This window comes from Rattus norvegicus, chromosome 6 (genome assembly GCF_021556685.1).
Source record: "Rattus norvegicus strain SHRSP/BbbUtx chromosome 6, alternate assembly SHRSP_T2T, whole genome shotgun sequence".
In the NCBI taxonomy this organism is placed as follows: Eukaryota; Metazoa; Chordata; class Mammalia; order Rodentia; family Muridae; genus Rattus; species Rattus norvegicus.
The window spans coordinates 32,835,082-32,861,549 of NC_141539.1; the positions used below are offsets into that span (position 1 = coordinate 32,835,082).

The 26,468-nt window shown below is 43.5% G+C and overlaps 1 protein-coding gene and 1 pseudogene across 25 annotated transcripts in view; one reads left to right on the forward strand and one right to left on the reverse strand.

Annotated features, from left to right (window-relative positions):
* Positions 1 to 26,468, forward strand: part of Dtnb (dystrobrevin, beta) — a 197,064-nt gene that overhangs the window by 28,621 nt on the left and 141,975 nt on the right. For 11 of the 25 annotated variants that reach the window (XR_015621988.1, XR_015621991.1, XR_015621989.1 and 8 more), the window contains exons 4-5: positions 2,095 to 2,308; positions 20,535 to 20,620. Coding sequence is in view for 4 of the 25 variants with exons in the window: in XM_087553724.1 (XP_087409850.1) it covers positions 2,095 to 2,308; positions 20,535 to 20,620 (300 nt within the window). In the remaining 21 variants the exon portion in view is untranslated. Of the gene's footprint in view, positions 1 to 2,094; positions 2,309 to 13,785; positions 16,329 to 17,897; positions 17,963 to 20,207; positions 20,425 to 20,534; positions 20,621 to 26,468 lie in introns of those variants that run through there. The other 14 variants (XR_015621994.1, XR_015621996.1, XR_015622001.1 and 11 more) reach the window with 4 other exon arrangements.
* On the reverse strand, positions 21,070 to 21,530 carry Btf3-ps5 (basic transcription factor 3, pseudogene 5; annotated as a pseudogene).

Consider the following 26,468-nt stretch of genomic DNA (forward strand, 5'->3'; position numbering starts at 1 on the left):
GCTGGGCAATACACGATCACTTACTTATATTCTGCAGTTTGACTGGTTGTGATTTTCTGTAACCGTCTTTGTCTGGCTAGGCCCTGATGCAAGCTGAGCAGGACCTGGCCAAGTGGAAAGGTTGCCACATACCTGGCCTTTTATATGGGCTGTTGGGGTTTGGACTCAGGTCTTCATGTTTGCACAATAAGTGTTCTTACTCACTGGGCAGCCATCATGTCCAGCCCTGTTTTGTTTTGTTTTGTTTTGTTTTTGTGTTTTTAACTCTGAGGCAAGGTCTCTTGTAGCCCCAGCTAGCTTGAAATTCTCTATGGAGCTGAGGATAACCTTGAACTTCTGATCCTCCTGTCTCTATTTTTCATGCTCAGAGAAAGGTGTGTGTGTGTGTGTGTGTGTGTGTGTGTGTGTGTGTGTGTGCGTGCACGTGCGCACTATAACTGTGTACATGTAAGAGCCCACATGCGTGAGCCCCAGGGAGATCAGATGACAGTGTGTTGTCCCCGGTCACTCACAACCTTAGTTTTTGAGAAAGTGTCTCACTGAATTGAAGCAGGCCTGAACTTTTAACAATCTGTTTTCTGAGTGCTGGGATTGCAGGCACGAGCCACCACACCCAGCTTCTTTTCATAAATACACACACACACACACACACACACACACACACACTTTTTTTTAAGCACAAGAGTTTATTTAAATTTGAGTGAAAATCCAGTGTGTCTGATCTCCTTCTGATTGCTTATACTTGAGTGGCTTGCTGGGACTCTTGCAGGAGTTTTCCACTTTTCCCCACTAACGCCACTCTGTAGATGCCTTGTGCCAGGTGGAGGGAGCCTCTGCTTCCTTCACTATTTAAGTCATGTCTTCTTAATGACTGTTCTTCTAAGGTGATAGCCTTTCTTTTGATGGGTGGAGGTCTGGCTGAATCCTCTTAGTCCTGGCCCCAAGTTACCAATGTGCTAAACAGGCTCTTTTGCTTGTTGGCTTTTAAATGTTTTACCTATGGTTTTTATTTATTCAAGGAGAAGGGTGGATCCAGGGAGACAGCTATCTGATTTGCTCAAAATACAGTTTAAAACAATTTGTTTAAAAACAAATTTAAATGTAAAGAAATGGATTTGAATAAACCCAAATAAATAAATCTAAATAAATTTGTCTTTAGGATATGTTGTTCTGAGTTTCGAGTAGACTGGACATGGTAGAGTTATACTTAATACAGTTGTACTTCTTTTTAGGGCCATAGAGAAGAAAATTTGAGATGTAGAATGTTGCTAAAATTGCTAGACTAATATTATAAATAAAGATGATTCAGAATGATGTGGCAAATTGCTAAACAAGCTGAAAATTGGGCTGGCTCAGTGGTGAGAGGCGCTTGCCACCAATTCTGATGTATGACCTGAGTTTAATCCCCTGAACCCATGTGGTGGAGGGGGAGAAGCCACTCTTTTCTTTTTAAAGATTTATTTATTTATTTTATGTATGAGTACACTGTAGCTGTCTTCAGACGCACCAGAAGAGGGCATCAGATCCCATTACAGATGCTTGTGAGCTACCATGTGGTTGCTGGGAATTGAACTCAGGACCTGTGGAAGAGCAGTCAGTGCTCTTAACCATGGATCCATCTCTCCAGCCCAAGAAGCAACTCTTAAATATTGCCCTTTTTGACCTGCCATTGCATATGCACATCCACCCCCGTACATACCAACAGCGCCACACTTCAAATAACTAAATGTGTCAATAATTTGTTTTAAAAGCTGGAAAGTTCTTACGAGTAATTCTTGATGTATTTTTCTTTTATATTATCAGCTGATAGAGGTCACAGGGGTCACTATTTACAAAGATTCAACATACCAATTACCTAACACAGGTGGTCAACCCTGTTCTGGGACAGTTTCTTGATGTCCAGAATGAACATTCTATATCTTGTCATGCAATGGGTTTCTTAGTGTTGGCTAAAGAGTTTGCTTTTTCCTTTTAGCTTAAAAAAATTGGTTGATCGGTTTAAATGTCCGGTTGTGAGGTAGCACTGTCCTTGTTGACATCGTTTATTAAACAATGTTATTAAACATTGTTGACAGTCTATTTTCTTTGATTTAGTTCATCTCGTTGATATCTGGAACATGATCGAAGCTTTCCGAGACAATGGCCTTAACACACTGGACCACGCCACGGAGATCAGCGTGTCCCGCCTGGAGACCGTCATTTCTTCCATCTACTATCAGTTGAACAAGCGCCTTCCTTCCACTCACCAAATCAATGTGGAGCAGTCCATCAGTCTCCTCCTCAACTTTATGATCGCCGCCTACGACAGGCTCGTACCTGCTCACTCTCCTTAAATCCTGTCCACTCTTCACCTCCCCCTTCCCACACTGCCTTGCTAATGTTGTCAGCTTAGAACTCCAGTTAAGGTGAATTACCCCGTGTAAGTCCTTCCAGCGTCCTGGACTGTCACTTGCTGCCTTTTGGCGTGCTTAGGTGGAGCTCTGTAATAGATGTCATGGGTGGGGATCATCCACTTGAGTCAGATTGTCTGGTAAAATGATAGGTACTTTAACAGACCTGATCCTATCCCCACGGGTTAAGAAACACTCAAGCTTTTTCCTTTTTTTTTTTTTTTTCGGAGCTGGGGACCGAACCCAGGGCCTTGCGCTTGCTAGGCAAGCGCTCTACCGCTGAGCTAAATCCCCAACCCCACACTCAAGCTTTGTATGTGCTGATGTGACTGTATAGTTGACTTTAAGGCTAATCTTTTTCTACTCGGTAACACCAAATGCCTTTGGATTGAAGTCTTCTCTTCATAAACTTCTAAGAATCCATTTCAGACATTTTTCAGTTTGAAACACTGTGTGCTAGACTTCACAACGTGAGCAAGAAACTACTTTAGTGTCTCACAATTCAAATGGAGGCAATTTCCTCTACTATAAACACCAAACCAAAACCAAACCAAACCAAACCAAACCAGTCCTAAAGGCTGGAATGTTGGGAAATGGTTCTGGTCCAGGAACCAAGAGCACCTATTTCTTCTCACTGTTGTTCTGTTGACCACTGTGTTTGCACGGTAAATTCTCCCTGCTTTGTTTATTTTCTCTTTATGTTGAGTTTATACCCTAGTAAAATGGTAACAGTCGCATGTTACAGTAGCGGAAATTCAACGACCTAGTGAGGAAGAATGGATGGGTCAGAACTAGGTCACAGGTTAGTTTTTCCCCAGTCATAAAACATTTATGTTGCAAGTTGGATATCTTACCCATTTGATAGAAAATTAATTAAAGAAATTTTAATTTTGAAAATAAGAGTCTGTAATAGGTAAAAGTCCAGAACTGTAAAGTTGTTTAAAAAATAGGGTTATGGATCCATACATTAATCTCATCCTAAGAGCTGAGTCCTGTGACCTATAACCCAGGGTAGAAATTGTTACCCTCTGTAGATCTCATCCTGTCCCTAATCCAGCCATTCAGCCAGTTCCAGGCTGAATCACAACACAAATCAGTTCAGTAAACAATTTTAAAAAATATCGTAATAAAAATTACGTAGTAAAAAAGGTGAGTAGGGATTAAAAACTCTGATTCTGGGCTGGGAGGTGGCTCAGTTTTATGAAAAGGTATTTGTGGCAAAAGCAGGACCGTAGTATGTATGATCCTAGAGCCAACTTTAAAAATGTCAGGCTTTGTAGTGCATGACTGTAGTTTGAATCACTATCAGTTACACAGAAAGAAGGGTGTGGCTGCTCATGACCATAACCTCAGCGTTGGGTGGGGTGAGACAGGTGGGTGCTGAGAGCTTGCCACCGGCCAACCCAGCAGAGCTGTGAGTTTCCCATTCAATGAAGGTCCCTGTCTCAAGGCAGGAAGGGGGACAGTGATAGAAGTCTCCTGATGTCCTTCTGCGTGTACTCGCATAGCCTCACTGTTGTGTTTTATAAGAAGAGAAGGAATATGTTTGGTGATGTGCAGTCAGATGTAGGGGAAGGGAGTGCCTCTGCAGGCCCATGCTGAGGCACCCCTTCCCCCTGAGGGACCAGCCACAAGATGGTATAGTATAGAATAGGGTTTATTCAGGTCATGAGGAGGGGAGTCAAAAGGGTAGTAGAGACAGAAAAAGGCAGAAAGAGAGAGAGAGAGAGAGAGAGAGAGAGAGAGAGGGAGAGAGAGAGAGAGGAAGAGAGAGGAGGAAGAAGAAGAAGAGGAGGAGGAGGAAGAGGAGGAGGAGGGAGAGGAAGAGGAGGAGGAGGAGGAGGAAGAGGAGGAGGAGGGAGAGGAAGAGGAGGAGGAAGAAGAAGAGGAGGAGGAGGAAGAGGAAGAGGCGGAAGAAGAGGAGGAGGAAGAGAAGGAAGAGGAGGAGGAGAAAGAGGAGGAGGAGGAGAGAGAGGAGGAGGAAGAGGAGGAAGAGGGGGAGGAAGAGGAGGAAGAGGAAGAAGAGGAGGAGGAGGAAGAAGAGGAGGAGGAAGAGGAGGAAGAAGAGGAGGAAGAAGAAGAGGAGGAGGAGGAAGAAGAGGAGGAGGAGGAAGAAGAGGAGGGGGGAGGAGGAAGAGGAGGAGGAGGAGGAGGAGGAGGAGGAGGAGGAGGAGGAGGAGGAGGAGGAGGAGGGGGGACTGGCCATGAGGAGAGAGAGGGTAAGGAACAAGAGGACAGAGCAGGAGCAAGAAGGCAAGAGAGAGAGGAGGGGGCAAGCAGTCCCTTTTATAGCGAGTCAGGCACACCTGGCTGTTGACAGGTAACTGTGGGCTGGAGCCTAGACAAAATGCCAACACTCATACTAACGCACACCCATTTGTGTGCATCATGTACATACACATACACACACACACACACACACACACACACACACACACACACACACACACACACGGTTGGGGGGGGGGGGACAGAGAAAGAGAAGGAGAAGGAGAAGGCTGGTGCTATGTAGAGCACCCTGGGTTTACTTCTGGTACTGCCAAAAGAGTGAGGGTATGTGGGAGAGGGAGGAAACATGGCCGGAAGAGCAAGGCAAACAGAACTTGCAAATGCAGAGAGAGGGGCTGAGGAGAGGAAGGAGAGCGCTGTGCTAGAGGGAGCTTTGTGACTTTCAGATCAATATGGGTGTCAGAATATAGTATTCACGTCTTTATTAACTCTGATCTGTATACGATAAGAACCACTTAGCTCTCTGGAAATTTAAAACTGGTTTCTCTGTACTGGAAATGAGGAAGGGTCTGATGATTTGGATCTTGTTTTCCTGTATCAGAGCACTTAGTGTCCGATCCTTCCTGTTTAGCCATTTTATTGAACGGCACATTTGTCACCTAGGCTGGGGAGCTTCTCTGATATGTAGATTTCCTATTTACTTATTCTAGTTGAGTCTTTCATACTTTGTATTTACAATTCTTCTAGGTTAAAGGTTGAATTCAGTAATTAGTTAATCTTTTTTTTTTTCTTTTTTCTTTTTTTCCGGAGCTGGGGACCGAACCCAGGGCCTTGCGCTTTCTAGGCAAGCGCTCTACTACTGAGCTAAATCCCCAACCCCAGTAATTAGTTAATCTTAAGCTCCAGATTTATAGTTAGTATTTTCGTCTAAATGATTTCTCAGTAGTATAGGAGATTATGAAAGTTCCACACAGGTTAGGAACACTTGGAGTTTCGGATTTTGTTCCTTAAGTGATCATTTTCTGACGATTAATTATTTTTAAAATGTGAGAGTTCTAAGTACTATTTGAGAACTTGAACATTAGTACAGGCGTCCGTGTGAAAACCACCGGGAGCAGTGAAAACGCTGATAAACTCATTTTCATCCCCATGGTCCTTCACACTACAAGTGCTGATGTTTGTAGTCTGGTCAGGCTGAGAGGCCTGCGAGAGAGCATGGGAATTCATGCTCCTAGCGTGCAGGGATTGCGGGGCTGCCTCACTTCCTGCCAGGTTTATATTCTGGGGCTTTTACTAACAACCCCCTCTCTGTTTCCTGCCAGCGTGTTAGTTTAGTGTCTTAGATATCAGGCTGAGAAGTCCGTGATATCAGGAATCTGAGGGAAGCCAGGCCTGTGCTTCTGCTGTAGCTGGCTCTGGCTGCGTTTCCTCAAGCTGCTCCGGGCTTAGTCCTCTTGTGTCAGCTTTGTCCTTGGGCTGACTTCAAACATGGCTGCCTTCAGCTGCTACCAGCCCTCCTCCTTCCATGCCTAGGGAAAGGGAGAGGAGGGGCCAGAGCTTTGGAGTATCAAACAAGTCCCCGAGCTTCCTCCAGACCTGGGCAGTTGGACCAAGTGTGTGCAGGCGTTAAGTCTTAGACTGTCAGTGTGTGTACCCCTGGGGTACACGGTTGCCGAGTTCCTACCCTGACCATACGCTTTCATGCGGTGGGCGGTGGATAAACTAGGTCTGCAGCGAGCTATTATATAGCTCAGTGCTCGTTGCCAAGAAGCCTCATGCACAAAGCTCATGGATCCCTTTGTCAGGAAATGGCCCAAGTGCCCATCCAGTTCCTGAAACTTGAAACCTGAGAGTCCACATGCCGGCAATTACTGAGTTCTGTCATTTCTGTCTTTTGATCTTTAGTCTGTGTACCTTCTGTGGAATCCCTCTTCTCACAGCTGCTGCCATTGCTTTTCTATTCTATTATTATTATTATTATTATTATTATTATTATTATTATTATTACTACTACTACTACTACTACTACTACTACTACTACTACTATTATTATTATTACTATTTTGCATGTATGCTCTTCTCTTCCTCCTTCACTATTCATAGAAATAATAAATCCGTGTGCCCACTGTCTGCCCCAAGATCTGAGCCCAGGCAGTAACTTCTGAGTGTGTTTGTTTTGCCTGGTCCCATCCCATTGACCTGTGCCTTGCAGGTGAGTAGGATCCTGATTTGCTTCATCACTTTCTTCCTTCTCAAGAGAATGAGTTTTTCAAGGCTGGCCTGGTGGGTGGCACATGCACATAATCACAGTACCCGGAGGTAAAGCCAGGAATTCAGGCCCTTTTCTGCTTCATAGTGAGTTCAGAGCCAGTGTGGACAACATGAGACCTTGTTTCAAAAAACAAAACGAACTGCCTGCCTCCCCAATTAACCTCAGATTTTTCACATTTAAAGACATAACCAAAGTACAGTTTAGCGTTGAATTTTCCCTTCCCTCCCCTCTCCCTTCTTTATGGTATAGGGATTGAACTCAGGGCCACATGAATGCAAGCATTCTACCATTGAGCTGTGTATGAAACTCAATAATCTGAGTGTTGTTTAGTTTTAGTTGTTGTTTTGAAAGACATGGTCTCACTGTATAGCCCTGGCTATCCTGGAACTTCACAGAGACCCACCTGCCTCTGTTTCCTGAAGGTGTGTGTCATTACCCTGGCTTTTTTGTTTTTAAGTTGTAAAAGACTGTTAGCCATTGCAGTTGGTGATAGCCCTTAAGATTATTTTATCTTGGGACTGGAGGGATGACTCAGTGGTTAAGAGCACTGGTTACCCTTCCAGACGACCCAGGTTCAATTCCTAGCACCCACGTGGTGGCTCACAACTGTCTGTTACTTCAGTTCCAGGGGATCTGACGCCCTCACACAAGTGCACATAAAATAAGTTTAAATAAAAAGATTATTTCATTTGTATGTCTTTCTCTATAGTGACTGTAGCATGTACTTCTGATTTTTCAAAGGCTAATATTAACTGGTACTGTTACACTTTTCCTGAGTAATGAAAGATCCTAAAGTATTTTTATTTATGTCTGTTTATATTATTGTGATATTTATTTATTATATTGCTTTGTATATCTCTAAAACCAAGCAGACATTTAAAGTTCTTTTACTGTTATTATTATTTTATGTGTGTGAGTGCTTTTCCTGAGTGCACGTCTGTACCACATACATTGCTGGTGGCTGTGCAGGTCAGAAGAGGGCATTGGATCCCCTGGAACTGGAGTTACAGATGTCTGGGAGTCACCATGTAGGTGCTGGGAATCAAACCTCGGACCATTGGAAGAGCAGCCTGTGCTCTTAGCCATGGAATCATCTCTCCGGGCCCCCAATTTTTGTTTCTGAAACAGTTTCTCTTCACTAGCCCAGGCTGGTCTGTCTCTGACTTGCATTCATCTTGCCTGTGTCTCCCAAGCGGTGGGATTAGAATTGCGCATGACCACACTTGGATGTTAAGTGGACGTTTACAGTTTTTGTTCCTCTGTTCACTCACTGTGTGCGTTTGCACTAAGGGTGAGTGTGTGCAGGTCAGAGATTGTCTACAGGAGCTGATTCTCTTCCTCCACCATATGGGGAGCATATTAGTTGGTCAGGACTTTACCTGCTGAGCTATCTCAACAGCCCTAGACTGCTTTATACAAGATAGCATCAACATCATTTAATTCATGAGGAAGTTTGTTAATAAGTGAGGTGATATCGGTTGCATAAATAACCACCTTGTGTGTGACTTTAGACATTAGACGGTGTCGGCCAGGAATGATTTCCTTCTGCCTGAGGGCTCTCCTTTGCATGCGTCCCAGTTTTATGTCTCCCATCATTTTTCTTTAAAAGTTTTTCTTCATTCAACATTTTAAGAATGTTAAACTTCTCTTTGGCGATCGTGTTTGAAACAGGGTCTCAGTCGGTAGCTCTGGCTCTCCTAAGCTTACTAAGTAGGCCAGGCTAGCCTCACCTCACAGATCCACCTGCCTTTGCCTCTGGAGTGCTGGGATTCCAGGGGTGCATCACCACGCCCAGCTAAGGAATGCCGTTTCTGTTCTGCGGCTTCTGTCGAGGTTAACAGAGTTTGTCACCTTGGCTTCTTGGATGTTAAGCTGTCTCTTGCAACCTTGAAGACTTTTACAATTTGTTTTTTAACTAGTGTGACGTAGCCATGATATGATTTTTTTTTTTGTTGTATTTATTCTGCTTATATTCTGTTGAGGTTTTGAGTAGGTTGATTGATGACGCTGCTATGCATGCTTAATTTTCTGGTTTTATCTTCCTAATTCTTTACAGTTTTCTCCCCCTCTGTGAAATTTTAAATTATGTGCGGTGTTCCTTATTATAGCCTTCATATTGTCTTTTACCATCTTTTGTGAATTTTTGGGCCTTTTCTTCTAGTATATTTTCCAGGTACTTATTTTCTATAGGCATGTGCCTAACCTACATTTAAGCTTTCATGCTAATTGTTATGGTTTTCTTTTTAGTTTAAGAAACTCTAAGAGATTTTTAAATAAATTAATTAATCAATCAGTTAATTAATTAGTTTATGTTGATTTTTGAGACAAGGTTTCTCTGTGAAGCCTTGCCTGTCCTGGAAGTCACTCTGTAGACAAGCCTGGCTTTGAACTCACAGAGACTCGATTGTCTCTGCCTCCCTGGAATTAAACACATGCACAGCCAACTGCCCAGCGAGAGTCACATTTTTTGAAAGCTTAAAAAAAAAAAGAAAAATCCAGTTCTCTGCCAAGTCTTTTATCATTGTCTTTTCTTTACACCTGTAGCTCCGCCTGCGCACACCTGGATTTTATATGGCAGTTTGTGTGGTATTTGTTTCTATTTTTATTTGTAGTGCCTCCCATTATTTTTATTTATTATGTGCCAGATATTACATGGTAGCATTATTATTTTAACTGTTGTTATTTGACAGTTGAGATCTTGGGGACTGTTTTTCTCTAGGTGGGGATATGTGTGTGCTTCTGCCGGGCGCCTAGAGACCCTAGCAGTCCAGGATGACCTCTGTTCTAGTTCTGGTTCTGTCCTTGCCTGAGTTCCTGACATCCTTTGCATACCACCATCTTTAGGTCGGGCTTCAGGCCTTTCTACACGTAACACGGGTCCTCCCTCAGAAGCCCCAGTCCCTTGCAAGGACAGAGTGGTTCCAGGTTCTGTGGAGGGCACAGGCTTGCCTCCCCAGCCTCCAGCCGCCTGCTTCCGTGTTGGTAACTCATTCATTCTTGTTGGTACGCAGTGGGTGGGTTTGCAGATAGACTTTTCTTACCCTCCCCACCTCTTCTCTTTTTCTTTGCCTTGTAGAAGTGTTGTTTAGAATCAGTTTCTCATTACTTGAAGCCCATTATTTCTTCAACTGTTACCTCTTATTTTTCTTTTTTCCTGACTTCTATCTTTTTTTTAAATGTTTCTCACTCAGTGGTTTAGTTTCTTTAAACTTACCTCATTTTAGGAAGGGCCCATCAATCTCGATCCCATGATTCTTTGGCAACTAGCTACAGCTTATTGCTTTGCCTAGCACAGAGGGAGAGAGAGCACTCAATTGTGCTGAACTACACGACACTATCTTAGGAAAGAATTGAAATTCAAAGTCAGATTTCTCAGGAATACATGTTAATTTCATATCCATCAAGTAAAAAAAAATCATTACATCAAACAAGTTGGAAGACCATCTGTATCTAATTTATGATGGAGTTGTATGAAAATTTTTTTTGTGTCCTATGAAAACCAGACTAGCAATCATTTTAAAGTTGTATTTTTGAAGTTTATTTTGGATACATATAAAAAATTTCATGGCTCCCTCTTAGTAGTGAACGTTTAAAACAGAACAGTATAAAACTGTGCTTAACATTCATGAGGCTCTGGGTGTATACACAGCCAGTGTTGTCTTCCTCCCTGCAGTGGCAAAGTAGTAATGGATTATTCTATTTTACATAAAAACAAATTTGTTCCTTAAAATTGGAGCTGCTTAACCAGGAGTATAGAATGGACTTTGCTGGAAACATAATATTAGGTTCCAGAGTTCCTCATTAGTGATTCTAAGCAAAGCTGCGGCAGAGACATTTCACATTCGAGCGTAGTCTATACTCGAATCCCTGTTTTTTCTATGATGCCCTCAAGACAACAAAGAAAAATAAAACACATAAAACCGGGGTTTTGGTTGGAGTAGGAGCCTTCCCTAACAGTAGACTCAACTCTTGGAGGGTCTGCTTGCAGCAATGCTAGGAAATTTCCAGGACACGGTAGAGTGTGAGCGTGTGGTGGTGGCCATGGATAGCTGTCTTGAGGACCAGAGGTGGAGGTCTGGGTGTCATCACTACATCCTGCCAGGCTGGGTGCTACCACTGTGTATCCTGGTGAGTGAGACCACCGTGTGCCACTGTGTGACCTGCTGCTGCTGTAACCTGTAAACCGAGCAACACCGAGTCACCTGGGAACGGAAAGATACACGGAAGCACTCATGTCTTGTCCTGGAGCTGTAGCTCTGTCTCCACAAGTCAGCCTGACATAGGGAGAGGCAGATCGATAAAGTTTTGAGCACTAGCTAATATTTCAGACTGTTTTTTTTTTTTTTTGGTTTTTATTTGTTCTTTTGCATCTGTATTAAAATATTTTTAAACGTTGTTAAAGAAAGGGCTGGACAGATACCTTTCTCTAAGGGAACTCTCCAAAGGAGCCTTGGAACCGTGTGACTCACATCAGAACCCGTCAAGGCTCTTGTGCCCATCCTCATGTCCACCTACCCCAGACTCCACAAGCCTCGTAGCTGTCCTCCTTTTTCCCAGCATGCTTATTTCTTTCTTTGTACAGTGTGGTTGCTCCTAGCCCCGCCCTGATCCTGCCTCAAGAACTCTTTTTCTCAGAGTTCACCTCAGCTTTTGCTCCGACTGCCTGCTTTCGATACTTCGACACACACGGTGGTCCCTTTGAGGACCCGGTGCTTGCTGTGTGACTGCCTTGGCCTTCATCTATGCAATGCCTCATTAAGAGCGACATAATGGGTGGATGGATGAGCTTGAAACTCTACGAGGACAGAGCTTCTCCTTTGTCCTTGACTCCTTAGCAAGCACAGCGCAGGATTCGTAGCGCGGGTCTCTGAGACTGAGATGAAAAGCTGCAGGTATCCGATTAGGAGAAAATCAAGTCGTATTTGGAGTTATTTTCCTTGATTAAGCTGTTTGACATTCTTAAGTGGGCTCTCCACTTGCAGTTGATTATTGCAAAACCCACTCACCCTGAAGTTTTTAAAATTATGATTAATTGGAAAAATATGAGTTTCTGGAAATCAAAGTGAAATGCTCTTTTAGCAACATTGCATAATTGGACTGGCAACAGTGTTTCTAAAGCACAAATCTATTTTCATACGAGAAGTACTAATTTATGGTTGGCAGCATGCACAATTGTTTGCTAAAGATGCAGAAACAGTTCACTCAAGTAAAAAAAATGTTTCTGGTAATCTTGCTCCAAAAGTATTTATTAATTTGAATATGAAACTCTTAATAGATACTGCACAAACCAGGAAACATCACCCAAATGAGGTTAGTTAGTCAAAAGATAGGTCGAATATGAGGCTTTACTAAACTGAAATGGACAGTTTCACCCCAAAGGGCACAGGTGAGGTTTGCAGATCCTCTGAAGATACCTGTGTGTTAAAACCTCCCTGATTATTCAGGGTGAGCCACTGTCTGCCTACCTGGGCGCAGACCTCATAATGGAGTTTCCTCAGTGTGGGATATTAAGAACCCCTTTTAGAAGTCACGTGCAAGGCTTATTGTCAGTCTGTAAAATGATAGATAGGTGTGTGGAAGTGAGTCATGGAGTAGCCTAAGGTAGAGACTTACCTTGCTCCTTGTGGAGATGGGTGCTTGATACAGGCTGCTGTTTGACTGGGGCTGAAATAACAAGTTTCTTTCTAGCCTTTCATTTTAGTCCTTGGATCCGGTTAATACGCACTCTTGTGCTGCGTTTAAAGTGATGGCCTACAATCAGCTCCCAGCTGTCCTAGGCCAAGTCAGTGAGCTACACGGTTTGTGCTGAAACTTCTTCCAAATCATGCTTGAAGAGAATTAGTTGTGATGGAAACTCGTATTTTACATCAGAAGTAGTAAACCATGGATACTTGTGAGGTTTGACCATAAGCAGGCTTTGGCAAGTGGCAGCTGCCTGCTCAGTCTTAATAGAACGTGTGTGGTGTGCATGGAGTAATTCTAGATGTCTGGTAGGAAGAATCAAGAGTGAGTCCTTCCCAGAAGAATCAGCTAGATGAACATAATCATGGGGTCTAGCTTCTACGTGACTACGGTTTCTCTTGATGCCCCTAATTGTAGAGGGAAGATGCCTAGCTTTAAAAGAACGTCAGAACTGAAAGCTACCCTTTCTTTGCTTGGTGACAGTATGGGAAGTAGCCAAGAAAAATGCTCCTGACAGAGAGGTCACTGCTAACGTTTGGTTTATCAAATAGTGAAGAGGGGGAAGCTAAGGAGTTTTACTTTGTTATTTTGTTTTATTATTATTTTTTTTGAGACAGGATCTCACTATGTAGCTTTGTAGACTGGCCTGGCCTTGAACTCACAAGGACCCCACCCTCCCAAGTACTGGGATTTAAGGCCCCCCCAACTGACTCCTTTTAAAATTTAATTATTTTATGTGTATGGGGTATTTTGGCTGCATATGTATCTGTGTACCACACATATTCAGTGTCCACAGAAGCCAGAAGAAGGTATCCAATCTCCTGGAAGCGGAATTACTTGTGGCTATGAACTGTGGGAGCTGAGAATCAAACCCAGATCATCTGGAGGCGCAACCAGTGCTCTTAACCACTGAGCCATCTCTCCAGCCCGATGTTTCTTTTTGCAGACTGTCAATAAGCACTTTGATAGTAGAAACTGTGACCCTAAACCTGTATGTGATGGGATGATAAGGCTTGAGGTCACTTCCCACTCTCAGAATGCCTAGCTACGTAACTTAAAGATTCTCAGCATTTTCACCAAGTGATTCTGTTCTGTACATTCATCTCCCTTACATCAGTTTTAATCTTGAATACCCACGTTTTTCCAGAGTCCGACATTTCTTCGGCTTTATTTACGTACACTGTCTCTTACCGAGTAGCCCATTCATGCTTAGATGTGCACCCCTTACTCTCAATAAAGCAGGCGGTGCACAGTGGGTCTGAGCATGTGTGCTGCTGGCACATTGGAGAGAGGATCGGTCTCTGGCTTGCTGGGTGGGAGACTGGAGATTGCTGTGTGGCTGTCATGGAATCATCTTGCACGGAAAAATGCAAGATGATTCGTGAAGGGAACACACACTGCATGCTCCTAGTGATAACTTGGTGGTTGGAAATCCTTCTTACCATAAATGCCCCGATATACATTATTCTGTAAGTGAGTAAATCACTTGGCTAGAGACCAGCCGTGGAGACGAGTGATAATCCGACTGAGTGGTATTTTAGTGCTGTTCTAGGTTTTTTCTATGTTTGAACATAAAATTGAGACTAGGAGTATTATATGTAACATATAAGTTGAGTCAAAGAATGTTAGAATAAAGGCTGCAAAATATTTAAAAACATTCATGTTTCTAAAATGTTTTGAAGATTAGGAAAACGCTGTATAAGTGCTATTATTAGGATGAATTTTAGAAGTAAAATGTTATAGTATCAGTAAGAATTACTTTTGTGATTCACTTCACTGAAGAGGTGCGTGTTGATCTGTCTCTTTTGTACTTAGGTGCTGGTGTACTTTCCTTCTGTTTGCACACGTGTCATCAGTTTCTTTTCCATAGTAAGGAATAGATATTATTTTGTCTCTTTGAAGGGAAAAAGTGAGATTTGGAGCCAACACACACACACACACACACACACACACACACACTATTCATTATTATTCCTTAATTTTTTATAATAAAACATTAAGAGAGAATATATAAATACAGTTAAAGGTAGTTTCAAAAACATTTTGGTGATTTATTTAATTTGCTTTATGTGATGGTGTTTGCTTGCTTTTCGTCTGTATCTTGTGCATGCAGTACCTACAGAGGCCAGAAGAGGGCAAAAGATCCCTTGGAGCTAGAGTTACAGACGTTTATTAGTTGTCCAGTGGTTGCTGGGAATCAAACCCGGATCCTCTGGAAGAGCAGTCAGTGTTCTTAACCATTGAGATATCCATATCTCAGGCACGAAGAATTTTGAAATGCTGAGAAAAGTAGGGGATTTGAGATTAAGGATCTTAGTAAATGTGAGGGAGACAAAGGTCTTATGGAGCAGAGAGGCTTGGGAGAAATGCAAAATCTCTTGGTTTTTCAAAACAAGGTTTCTCTTTGTAGCTCCGTCTCACTCTGTAGACCAGGCTGGCCTCAAACTCAGGATCCATCTGCCTCTGTCTCTCCAGTGCTGGGATTACCGATGTGGGCTATCACAGCTCAAATGTAATGTAACTTCAGGGTTAAGACTGTAAGCACATAGCTAGCACCTTGAGCACTGTGCTAGAGTTCTCAGCTCAGGACGTATATCAAGATCATGGGAAGAGTTTTAAAAATGATGGTGAGCTTTGGGTACCCAAGGAGTATATCCAGACATCTCTTTAAAGGGAACTCTCAGGACAACATTGCTGATTTCCATAAAAACGTTCTGTTGTGAATTTTAGATTTGTGAGATAATGAGAAATGTGCATGTTGGTCTGTGGCCCAGCTCCTGACAGTCTCTGTGAGCCATGGGCCCTAGGGGAACCTTGTTCTTGTTTAGTCTCTGCCTTGGTTCCTGAGACAGAACTCCTAACACACTTGCTGACGGTGGAACGGGGATCCGGGGTAAGTTTTGTTCTGGTAGTCTTTGATGCTGGTTCCTGATAAGTTTTTAAGTCACGGGGATATCTGGTACAGTTCCCAAATTCCTCAGAATCTCCTGTATGAGGGGAACAGCTTTTGTTCTAATCAGGTGATTAGATAAGGCTCTGGGATAACCTCAGCATGGACGTCGGTTGCTTTGGATCCAGTCTGTGAGATTACAGTTGGAACTGGCAGCTGCAGTCACAACCTCCCTCCTTACAGAGGTGCTGGGGGGCAGGGGTGGGGAGCCAATGGCTTAATCACTTCTGTACATAATGAAGCTTCATAACCCCTGGGGGAAATGAATGTGAGGGCTTCTGGATGACTGGACATACTCCTCACCTGAGGAGAGCATGGGAGCTCTGCGCCCGTCCCCATGCGGATCCCGTGTATCTTTTCAACACTCCTCAACCTACCCGTGTCCTTCATTGTGTCCCCTAAGAATAAATGTGTGAACATAGTCACCCTAAATTCTGATCAAGTCCACAGAGGAAGTTACAGGAACCCCTGACTTAGAGAGTAAGATGTACATGTTATCTACGTATCTAGGTCTTGAAACTGGCTTCTGAGTCCTTCGGTCTGTCTATTAGGTTGATGGTGTCAGAATCTGATTCTCTCATCTCCACCTCCTCTGGCTGGGGTTAGATAGGTGCTATCACACCTGACTTTCTGTGTGGGTGCTAAAGGCCCTAATTCAGCTGCTTGTGCTTATACCCTGTCTTGGTTAGGGTTTCTATTCCTGCACAAACATCGTGACCAAGAAGCAAGTTGGTGAGGAAAGGCTTTTTTCAGCTTCCACATTGCTGTTCATCACCAAAGGAAGTCAGGACTGGAACTCAAGCAGGTCAGGAAGCAGGAGCTGATGCAGAGGCCATGGAGGGATGTTTCTTACTGGCTTGCTGCCCCTGGCTTGCTCAGCTTGCTCTCTTGTAGAACCCAGGACCACCAGCCCAGAGATGGCACCACCCACAATGGGCTGGGTCCTCCCACCTTGATCACTAGTTGAGAAAATACCTTACAGCTGGGTCTTATGGAGGCATTTCCTCAACTGAGGCTCCTTTCTCTGTGGTAACTCCAGTGTATGTCAAGTTGACACACAAAACCAGCCAGTGCACTTACAAAGCACGTTACTCATGGAGCCATTTCCCAAGCCCCGTCCTCTTTCATTCTTCATTTTTATCTATTTTCTTCATATTTTTGCTAGAGATTTAGTGGCATAATTAGTATCTGCCCGACACTAGCCTTTTTACTTTCCTTGACCCCCCTTTTTATTCTGTTTTATTATTTTCTGCTTTTACTATATTGATTTTCTATTTTCTTGTTTGGAGTTTAGTTTGCTGGGTTTTTTGTTTTCTGTAGTCATAAGCTGAATGCTTGCCTCCTCCCAGTCAAGCTGTGTGGTCACTGTGCTGTTTTCAGTGTCGTTTTACAAATCACTTCTGCGTGTACAGTACATGTGTGAAAAATGCAGCTTTTCTCTTTTTAAAAGCGTATTCTATGTGTATGGGTATTTTGCTTGCATGTGTGTCTGTGTATCACATGTGTGCAGTGTCCTCAGATCCCCTGGAACTGGAGTTGCAAACGGTTGTTAACTACCATGTGGGTGCTGGAAATCAAAACCAGATTCTCTAGGAGAGCCGCCAGTGCTCTTAACCACTGCGCCATCTGTCTCTGGCTCCGCTTTCTCTCTCCTTTTCAAGCATTTTGTTAGATAGTGGTCTGTCACTTACATTCTCGTCCCTGCGCATTGCTTCCCACCCCTGCTTTAATCTCTGGGATTGCGAGGCCACTGTTCTCCCATTGAGTGACATCTCTAGCCCTTTCTTTCTTTTTCTTTTTTTTTTTTCGGAGCTGGGGACCAAACCCAGGGCCTTGCGCTTGCTAGGCAAGCGCTCTACCACTGAGCTAAATCCCCAACCCCTATCTCCAGCCCTTTCTTTATTTCTATTTTGAGACAGATTCTTGCTATATTCAGGCTGGCAAACTGAACTGCCTCAAAGCCTTGTATAGATAGTTTTAGGTGTATGTTACCAAGCCTGGCTTTGCTGTCTGCTTTCAATAGCGTTTCTCTTGGATTTATTTCTTTTACGTGGCCTTAACACCTACCCCCACCTCGTGAGTGCTGAGATCACAGAGGTGTGCCACCCAGGACATGAGTTCATACTCTATCCTGAGACGCCATTGGAGAAAACTAATTTTTATCTTGAAAGTGGTTGTTAATTGGAGCTAGCTACTGGGTTAGGTATGGGGGCTTGTGTCCACTTTGCTCTCAATGCTGGGACTTCGTCTAGCTTGGACCTGCCACAGTCTGTGAGCTCGTACGCATGTCAGTCCTGCTGTGTTTGGAAGGCACTGTTTCTTCAGTGTCTTCCGCCCTGACTCCTAAAATCCGTCTGCCTTGTCTTCCATATAGTTCCTGAACCACGAGGGGAGTCCTGATTTGATGAAGACATCCCAATTAGGACCGAGTGTTTTAAGGTCTGTCACTCTGTACACTGCCCAGCTTTGGTTCTCTGTGTTAGTGCCCATTTTGTGCAGGAGGAAGCTTCTCTGATGCTCGCTGTGAGGGAGACACTAATTCATACCCATAGATATACCCCAAATCTCAGATGCTGTTAGGAGTCACTTCATTGCTGTTCCTTTATCAGAGCAGTAGTCTTTCATTTTCCCCAAGTTCAGGCCCTGGCTACTCTCAGGTTCCAGGCTGCCAGAGCAGTGTTGGAAATGGCTTCCGTCTCACGGAATGCACCTGAAATCCATTGGACAGTGGTTGGTTACTCCCACAGCTGTTGTGCCTCTATTGTACCAGTATATCCTGGAGATAGGTCACCAGTGTAGACCGAAGGGATTGTAGCTGGGTTGGTGTTTAGTTTCCTTCTCCAGTAGTATGCAGAAGTACCATGACTTCAGCCATCTTTGTGGCATTCTTGAATATGGGGCTTCTTTGGGAGAAGAATGGAACAGATTTTTGTTGTTGTTTTGTTTTTGTTTTTGTTTTGTTTTGTTTTTTTTTCCTCGAGAAAGGGTTTCTTTGTGTAACATTGTCTGTCCTGGAACTTAGATCTGTAGGCTTTGAACTCACAGAGATACTCCTGCCTCTGTCTCCAGATTAAAGGTGTGTGCCACCACTACCTGGCTAAAACTGGAATGGTTTTATCTCCTATTCTTACCTCCCCACATCCCCCCACCCCCATTTGTCTCTTCTGTTAAGGGTCCAGTTGACATAAAGAAATAATTGATTTCTACAGCACCTCCCCTGCTTGTGTGGGCCAGGCAACACCAGACACATGAAGACTTGTAATACCTGCTTTCCTGTCTATCAGAAATATTGTTAGGGATCCCTCTGAGGTCTGAGGTACGGCAGTGCTTTGGCCGCACACTGCATCCAGCATCCCCACCATGCCCAGTAGAATCCTCAGGCTCCCCCTAGGTCTTTTTCTTTGTCTTTCTTTAAGGTATTATTTATTTAATGTACACTGTACATACCAGAAGAGGCCACCAGATCCCATTACAGATGGTTGTGAGCCAGACATGTGGTTGCTGGGAATTGAACTCAGGACCTCTGGAACAGCAGTCAGTGCTCTTAACCGCTGAGCCATCTCTCCAGCCCTCCCCGCAGTTCTTATGCATGCAGCTGCTTTTATCCACAGAAGATTTCGATGAAAAGTCCATGTTTTCATGCTGATGTGGCAGTGCATGCTTATAATTCCAGCATTTGGGATTCTGAGATAGCAGGATTGCTCTGAGTTCAAAGCCAGCCAGGGTATCATAATGAGTTCTGAATCACTGAGGGATAGGAAGACTGCATGTAAAATTTGAAAATAAAGTATACTTCTTAGACTCTACCGAAGATTCTTTAGACACTGACTTTCCTCGTATGACGAAGGAATATTCCTCATCATTCTTCCAGACCCATATTGCCTTACATGTAGAAAATTGTCTTTATTTCTGAGGACATATATCTGTAAAAACCCCTTCCTCATTTTAGTTACTTATAGGGTTCCTAGTTTTATGAATAAACTCACCGAGATGTCATAGTTTAAAAACCTAGCTATGATAAAAAAGGCTTATAGATCATGTTCTTCTTTTCAGATACAAGGAAGGTTGGAAAGTGGGAAGCTCTGTGTTTTCTTTTGTTTTCCCAGTACTCAAGATTGAGTCCAGGGCCTGAGGCTTGGAGTCACTCTACACTAAGCTGTATCCCCAGCCTGGGAAACATCCTCTGGGCCCTGTGAATGTAACAGGGTGTTTTGCCTTTGCAAAACCAACATGGTAACCTCTTTCACTGCAAAGCTCTTTTGCTCTAAGTTACTGTGAAACTTTGTGACCACAGACTTTATGAGATTACCACAGGGGCTGGAGAGATGGCTCAGCCCTTAAGAAAACTGACTGTTCTTCCAGAGGTCCCAAGTTCAATTCCCAGCAACCACATGGTGGCTCACAACCGTCTTTAATGGGATCTGATGTCTTCTTCTGGTGTGTCTGAAGACAGTTACGTAAAAATAAATAAATACATATTTAAAACAATTTAAAAAGATTACCGCAAAGACTCGCTGTTAGCCAGTACACACTGACTTTAAGCAGCTATGGAATGAAGTTCTCTGTCTGCAGTGACAGCAGGTGTGACTGAAGGGGTGACACTCTGGTGCTGCCCCTCTCTGCTGCAGGTGCACAGCATGCATCATGTCTTCCTTTCATCTTCCCAGTGCTACCCTTCCCCTGCAGTGGTGTAGGGAGACAGATGGGGTCTGGCTTCTCAGAATAAGTACTTAACATCATTGCGTAAAGACTGTTGCCAGAACAACAGTGAACATCCTGTGAAACCTTCATAGCAGTGTGCACCTGGTACTTAGTGTGCGACGGTAAACTGCTATTATCCGGATGTTGGGGTGTATTTTTAAATGATATTCAAAGAATGAAAAACGGAGTTTAAAAATGTGGTAAAGTATTTAAGGGGGAGAATCAGTTTATCAGTTGCTCAGTGTTTAGAGATGTGGTTGGTTACTTTTATGGTTTCAGATAGCAATTATTTCTATTATTACTTTTGCAGCGAGGGCCGAGGCAAGCTGACCGTCTTTTCAGTTAAAGCTATGTTAGCAACCATGTGTGGTGGAAAGATGCTGGACAAATTGAGATGTAAGTATTTCCATGTTATTTGAAAGTTTTTGTTTTCAAATTAGGATGTTTAAACAATGTTAAGCGAGTGAATGTTTATAGAACTTTGGATGAGGCTACGTTGTAGCAGGACTCCAAATACATGAGCCATGCCACCTGCTGCTCCGGACACGTTGACTTCACTTCTGTTTTTTTATTTATTTTTTTAACTAGGCAAAGAGTTTTATTAACCTTTCCAAACTTTATGCCCAGGCTTCTTCAGCTTAATTTGCTGCAAAGAATGAATTGAGCCTAAGCAAATACTGAAAAGAGCTGCAGGGTCCAGGGGGATTGGGCTTAAAAATATTAGCGATCTAGATTTTATCAAGTCCATAATAAACATAAACATTTTAAAAAGCAGTTATGATATAAACCAGCAGCTCCTGTATGTAACTTCTGCAAGTGTCACCTTCTTCAGAAGTTGCTTCAGTTCAGTCTGCCTCGTTCTTAGAAGCCTCATCAGAATTCTCCACCAGCTCTGGAACTTCATCCTCCTCCTCTCCAGGAACCATTGCTGCTTTTCCATCCACAGATTGTTTGGGCAGAGCTTCAGCCGGTCTCCTCAAACTGGTCGGACTGCCTGCACCAAGCTGGCTGAGGATGCTGGGAGGCATTTCTGTCAGCTGCTTTGTCTCCCGTGGCCTGTCATGGGGAAGGTGTTTGCTGCCAGAGAGGCCTGAACTTTAGGGTTGTTAAAATGGATCACTGTTCCTTGGTTTGTAAACATGTTCACCTCTTCAGTACCAGAGATGTTGTTAACCCTAACTTCTTTATGGAGAACAGCACATTTCATCGTCTGCTTTGTCTTTCCACAAGCAGCTCCTTTCCCACCAATGCGAACTTGAGTTTGCAGTTTGGCGAGTTTTTCCTGGTTCATGATCGTTTCTCTCATCTTGTTGGCGTGGAACTAAGGTTCAGTCTCAGGCAGACCAGCTGAGATAAGGCACACACATGCGGGGATGGGGACACAAGATGGCAGCTAGCAGACTTCACTTCGTGTTAGTGTTTTTTAAAGCAAGAAAACTGGAGTTCAGAATAATGCTGTTGACATTGAAAAAAAATCCTTTAAAATGATTTACGTGTTAGTAAAAATGTGATTGGAGAGGTTTTGTTTTTAGTTAAAAAACTTTAATTACTTTTACTAGGCTTGGTCATCTTTAGCCGTCTCACTCCATTCTTCGTGAGGTGATGTTTGCTGGGATCCAACTGTTCCTCAGCGGTCTGAAATTGACAGCCTGGTCTCTCTCCCCTCTGCCGGTCCCCTCTGCCGGTGACCTTTCTTTTTGTTGCTGTTATGTGCTTTTCGTTTCTGTTTTATTTTTCCCCCTTTTCTATGGGTCACCATTTCTCTATTCACTATTCAGTAGATAGTATAAGAGGGAGACTAGATCAAGTTGGACAGAGAAGATGAAATTCATAACTATTTGATTTTGCTGGGCATGGTTTTTTTACTTACCCAGCTATCAGTTTAGCCTAACACTGGCTCTCTCTACAGAGGGTGATGTGGGGTATTCATCTAAGTTTACACCCTCATTTTTGTTTTGTTTTCTTGAGACAGGGTTTCTGTGTGTAGCCTTGGCTGTACTGGAACTCTGTAGACCAGGCTGTACTTGAACTTACAGAGATCCTACGGGCTTCTGCCGCCCCAGTGCTGGGATTAAAGCCTGGCACCACCTTGCCAGACTTAGAGCCTAGATTTAAGCTATTGTTTTTCTCCACTGTGCTAATATTGTCATGGCAGAGACACTGGGGGGGGGGGGAGGGTCAGGTGTCACATTTCAGAGAAATGGAAGCAAAGCTGTGGGTTCTAATGAAGTGCTAGAATTGCTGTATTGGGGCCGGGGAGATGACTCAGGAGATTAAAGTACTTGGTGGAAGCCTAACAGGGCCCAGAACCCACGTGGTAGGAGGAGATGACCAGTCCCTATGAGTTCCAGGATGCACACACACAGATATCAATATCATTTAAAAAGACGGAATTCTAACTTCTTATGTTTGAATGAAACATAATTTCATCTATATTACCTCTTTAAAAAAATCTCCATAAAAAGGATAAAAAAGAAAGAATAAGGAAAATACGTAAGTGGCCCTTAGCATCTGAAATCTATACTCTTCAGGGGTCAGCTATACTGTGCCCCCCCCCTTTTCCCCTTTTTTTTTGTTGTTGTTGTTGCTTGGTTGTGTGTCCTTTGTCACTGGCTAATTGGACGGTGTTAGAGGTGCACTATGTTAAGAGATATTTGCTTCTGACTTGCTCGTTTTTGTATGCCACCAGCAGAGAAACACCACGAATGAGATATTGTACTAAAGTGGTTATTATGGGAGAAAACTGGGAAACCCTATTTGGACACTCAGTTTTGGCCGCCATGGGGATCTTCCCACCTGGGTGTCCCGCTCTCAGATGTGCTGTCCTGGGTGGAGGTGGCTGAATAACCTCGCGCATAGGCAGAAGAGAAGGATGGCGCTGCTGGGCAGTGCCCACCCAGTGCGCTTTATTTACTTTCTAATCCTGTTTGTGGGTTTAGTTTGCATGGGTGCTCCAACCTCTTCCTTCTGACTGCATCCCGTTTCCTGCAATAAAGGTCCCACTGTATTAAGCTCGGCGGCGTGGCACACAGCTCAGCATTGCTCTCTCCCCGCCCCCTCTCTCTAACCCTTTGCATCTTGCCTTTTGGGATTTTTTAACTAAAAAGTTTTCCTTTATTTTCCCCTCGGCCTTTGCAGACAGTCATTTTTGTTTACATGCGTGTGTTCCTGCCTGCGTGTCTGTCTGTGCACTGTGTTCATACAGGTGCCTTCACAGGCTGGAAGATGGAGTTGGATGTGCTGGAACTGGAGTTCTGGGAGCTTGTGAATCGCCCAGGTGCTCGGAATGGAACTCAGGTCTTCCCCAAGAAAGCAACTGGTTTCAACTGCTGATCTCTCCAGCCTACCCCTTCCACCTTCTAAAGTTGATGTTTTTTAAATATCAAAAGAACATTTTAGATAACTTAACAGACATTTGTGTTTGGGGTGTGAAATGTGTTAGGTTTTTCAGAAGTGCTTTGAGTATTTCTATCTATAAGACATTTGCAGGGATGTCCCTTATCGTGGTCCTGTATTTCTGGATTGAAAGGTAATTTACACAGGATTCTAAATGCCAATGACTAGCACTCAGACGCTGGTTAAAATGTTATCAAAACTCAGTATCAGCCACTCCGAGTGGAGCAGCCCCTGTAGGCTGAAGCCACACCTGACAAACCAATTTGATGCAACTAATTTAAACCCCTTCTAGCCACACTAAAAGTTTACTTTATATATTTATTTTTTTATAAAATTTTATTTAAAAACTAGTGTCTTTAAGTAGTGAAGCAGATGTATGGAGAAGACTGTAAAAGTGCTTTTATCCATTTACTCAGTCGACTTGTGGGGGAACAGTTAGGTGTGTCTCAAGTTACAGACAAACATACACCTCACACTTCTTTCTTTCTTCTCCTTTTTTGAGCTCATAGTACTATAATGAAGCCTAGAGCTCTTTGGCCTCTGGGTGCTTCCACCTCAACCTTAGACAGTCTGAATATTTCAAGATGCTAATGGCAGTTTTCCCTGTTGAACACACTGGGTTTCAGTAGTGCCAGGGTATACATCTTACCTTTTTACATGTCTCTGAAAGACTGCATTTTGAGTAGAGAAAAGTTAACCTGGGAAGCTTTCTGCTCTGTTTGCTCAGGATTGACTTTTCTCACCGTTGTTTCAGTTGCTTGCTTCTGGTGTTTCATTAACAGGCTGCAGAGAGGCCTCTGGCTTCAGTTCAACAGTTTCCCTGTTCAAACGTCTTCTTCCTTCTCCTGGGTCTTAATCACATGTCACTCCACCCTCACCCTCACTGGTAGCTGCTAGCCAGCTTTTGACTTCTCTTTTAATCTGCATGAGCAATGCCTGCGTTTGGCATTTCTGGAATAACTGGAATGTTTTAGAACTGGAAGCAAGTAAGAAATATTCTCTATATCTGCATTGTATGAACTATAACAAAATGAAAAGCAGAAACTAAGAGAAGCTGTATTGGTCAGGCTTCTCTAGAGGAACAGGACACATGCACATCCCTCTCAGCCCCAACCCTACATGCACATGCACACGCGCACAGACAGACACATAGACACACAGATAGACACACATACGCACATGCACATGCACACATACACACACATAGACATACATAGACACACAGACAGGCACACACACACACAGACATACATACACACATGCACATGCACACATAAACATACATAGACATACATAGACACAGAGACACATACACACACACACACACACACACACATAGATAAAGGGGATTTATTAGAATGGCTTGCAGGCTGTTGTCCAGCTAGCCCAACAATGACTGCCTACCAACAGTGTCCTAGAATCCAGTAGTTGTTCAGTCCATGAGGCTGTTTGTCTCAGCTGGTTTTCAGTGTATGACAGAATTCCAAAGAAACTCTAATATCAGTGAAGGTGTGAACTTGCCAGACATAGAGCAGAAAGAGCAGAAAACAGGCATACAGTGGAAGCTTCCTTCTTCCATCCTTTATATAAGCTACCACAAGGTGTGACCCAGATAAAGGTGGACCATCCCACCTCAGAAGATCCAGATTAAAACTGGGTCTTCCGGGGCTGGGGATTTAGCTCAGTGGTAGAGCGCTTACCTAGGAAGCGCAAGGCCCTGGGTTCGGTCCCCAGCTCCAAAAAAAGACCCCCCCCCTCAAAAAAAAAAAACTGGGTCTTCCCATTTCAAATGCCTTAATTAAGGGAAAAAAAAAAAAACCCTCACAGGTGTCCACAGCCCCTTGGGTTTTTGTTAATTCCAGATGTAGTTAGGCTGACAACCAAGAAGAGCCATTGCAGGAACCAAGAACTCTTTGTAAGGTGGGTGTGGCTGGATCAGCAAAAGCTTCAGATGAGCCCCTCTCCTTCTGGCTTCATCAGCGATGTGGAATTTTAACCAGTTTGAGAATGCAGTGTGCCTTGTACTTAGTTTGTGGTGTGCGCTTATAAACAGATGTGTGTACATGGCTTTCCTGGTTAAGTCATGCAGTTGACTGAAAGCTGGCAGGAGTTGGAAGTCACCTTTGCCAGGGAACATTCATGTAAAAGGAAAATGTCTGTCCATTAATAGACTTGTCCTTTTAGTCTGAACAGTCCTGTCACCTTGCAGAAGCCTGTCATGGGTTTTAAGAGGAGGAGACACAGCAGATGGAAACAGTCAGTAGAAAGAGGGTTCTTCTCACTAGAACAAAAATCAAACGTACTCTGTAAGGTCAGTAGTTGTGCCTGCTACACAAGGAAGAAACTGGATGAGACATGTACATTGAAGGTTGTGGGTTTTCCACAAGGAATAAAGCCTACTTCCCCTCCCCCTTTTTCTTTCAGTTAGGAACAACTGTTGGGGAACTGGCGTGCTTTCTTTCAGCGCTGTATAAATAGGAAGTTCATCCTGTATACCAGCACGGGGTAGGGCTTTAATCAGAGAGCTGGTATAGTCTTTTCTCTTAGCGCCAAGAATGGAGCCTGCAGTCTCACACCTGTTACACGCCCTCCATCACCACCAAGCCCTTGTTCGTGGTGTTTTTACTGAATTTTATTTATTCTTTAGGCCTCGTTATATGAAGTAGTAAACTACACTCCCTCAGATTCATCACTTGTGGTGCTTCATCTGAGATTAGCTTAGTTTCGCACCACTTCTGCAGATACGGGAAGCCTATTTAAAAGAACAAAACCAAACCAAAAATACACCACTAGTTAAACCAGTAACTCAAGAAGTAACGAGCTACCTCATTATGCCTTCAGTTTCTGG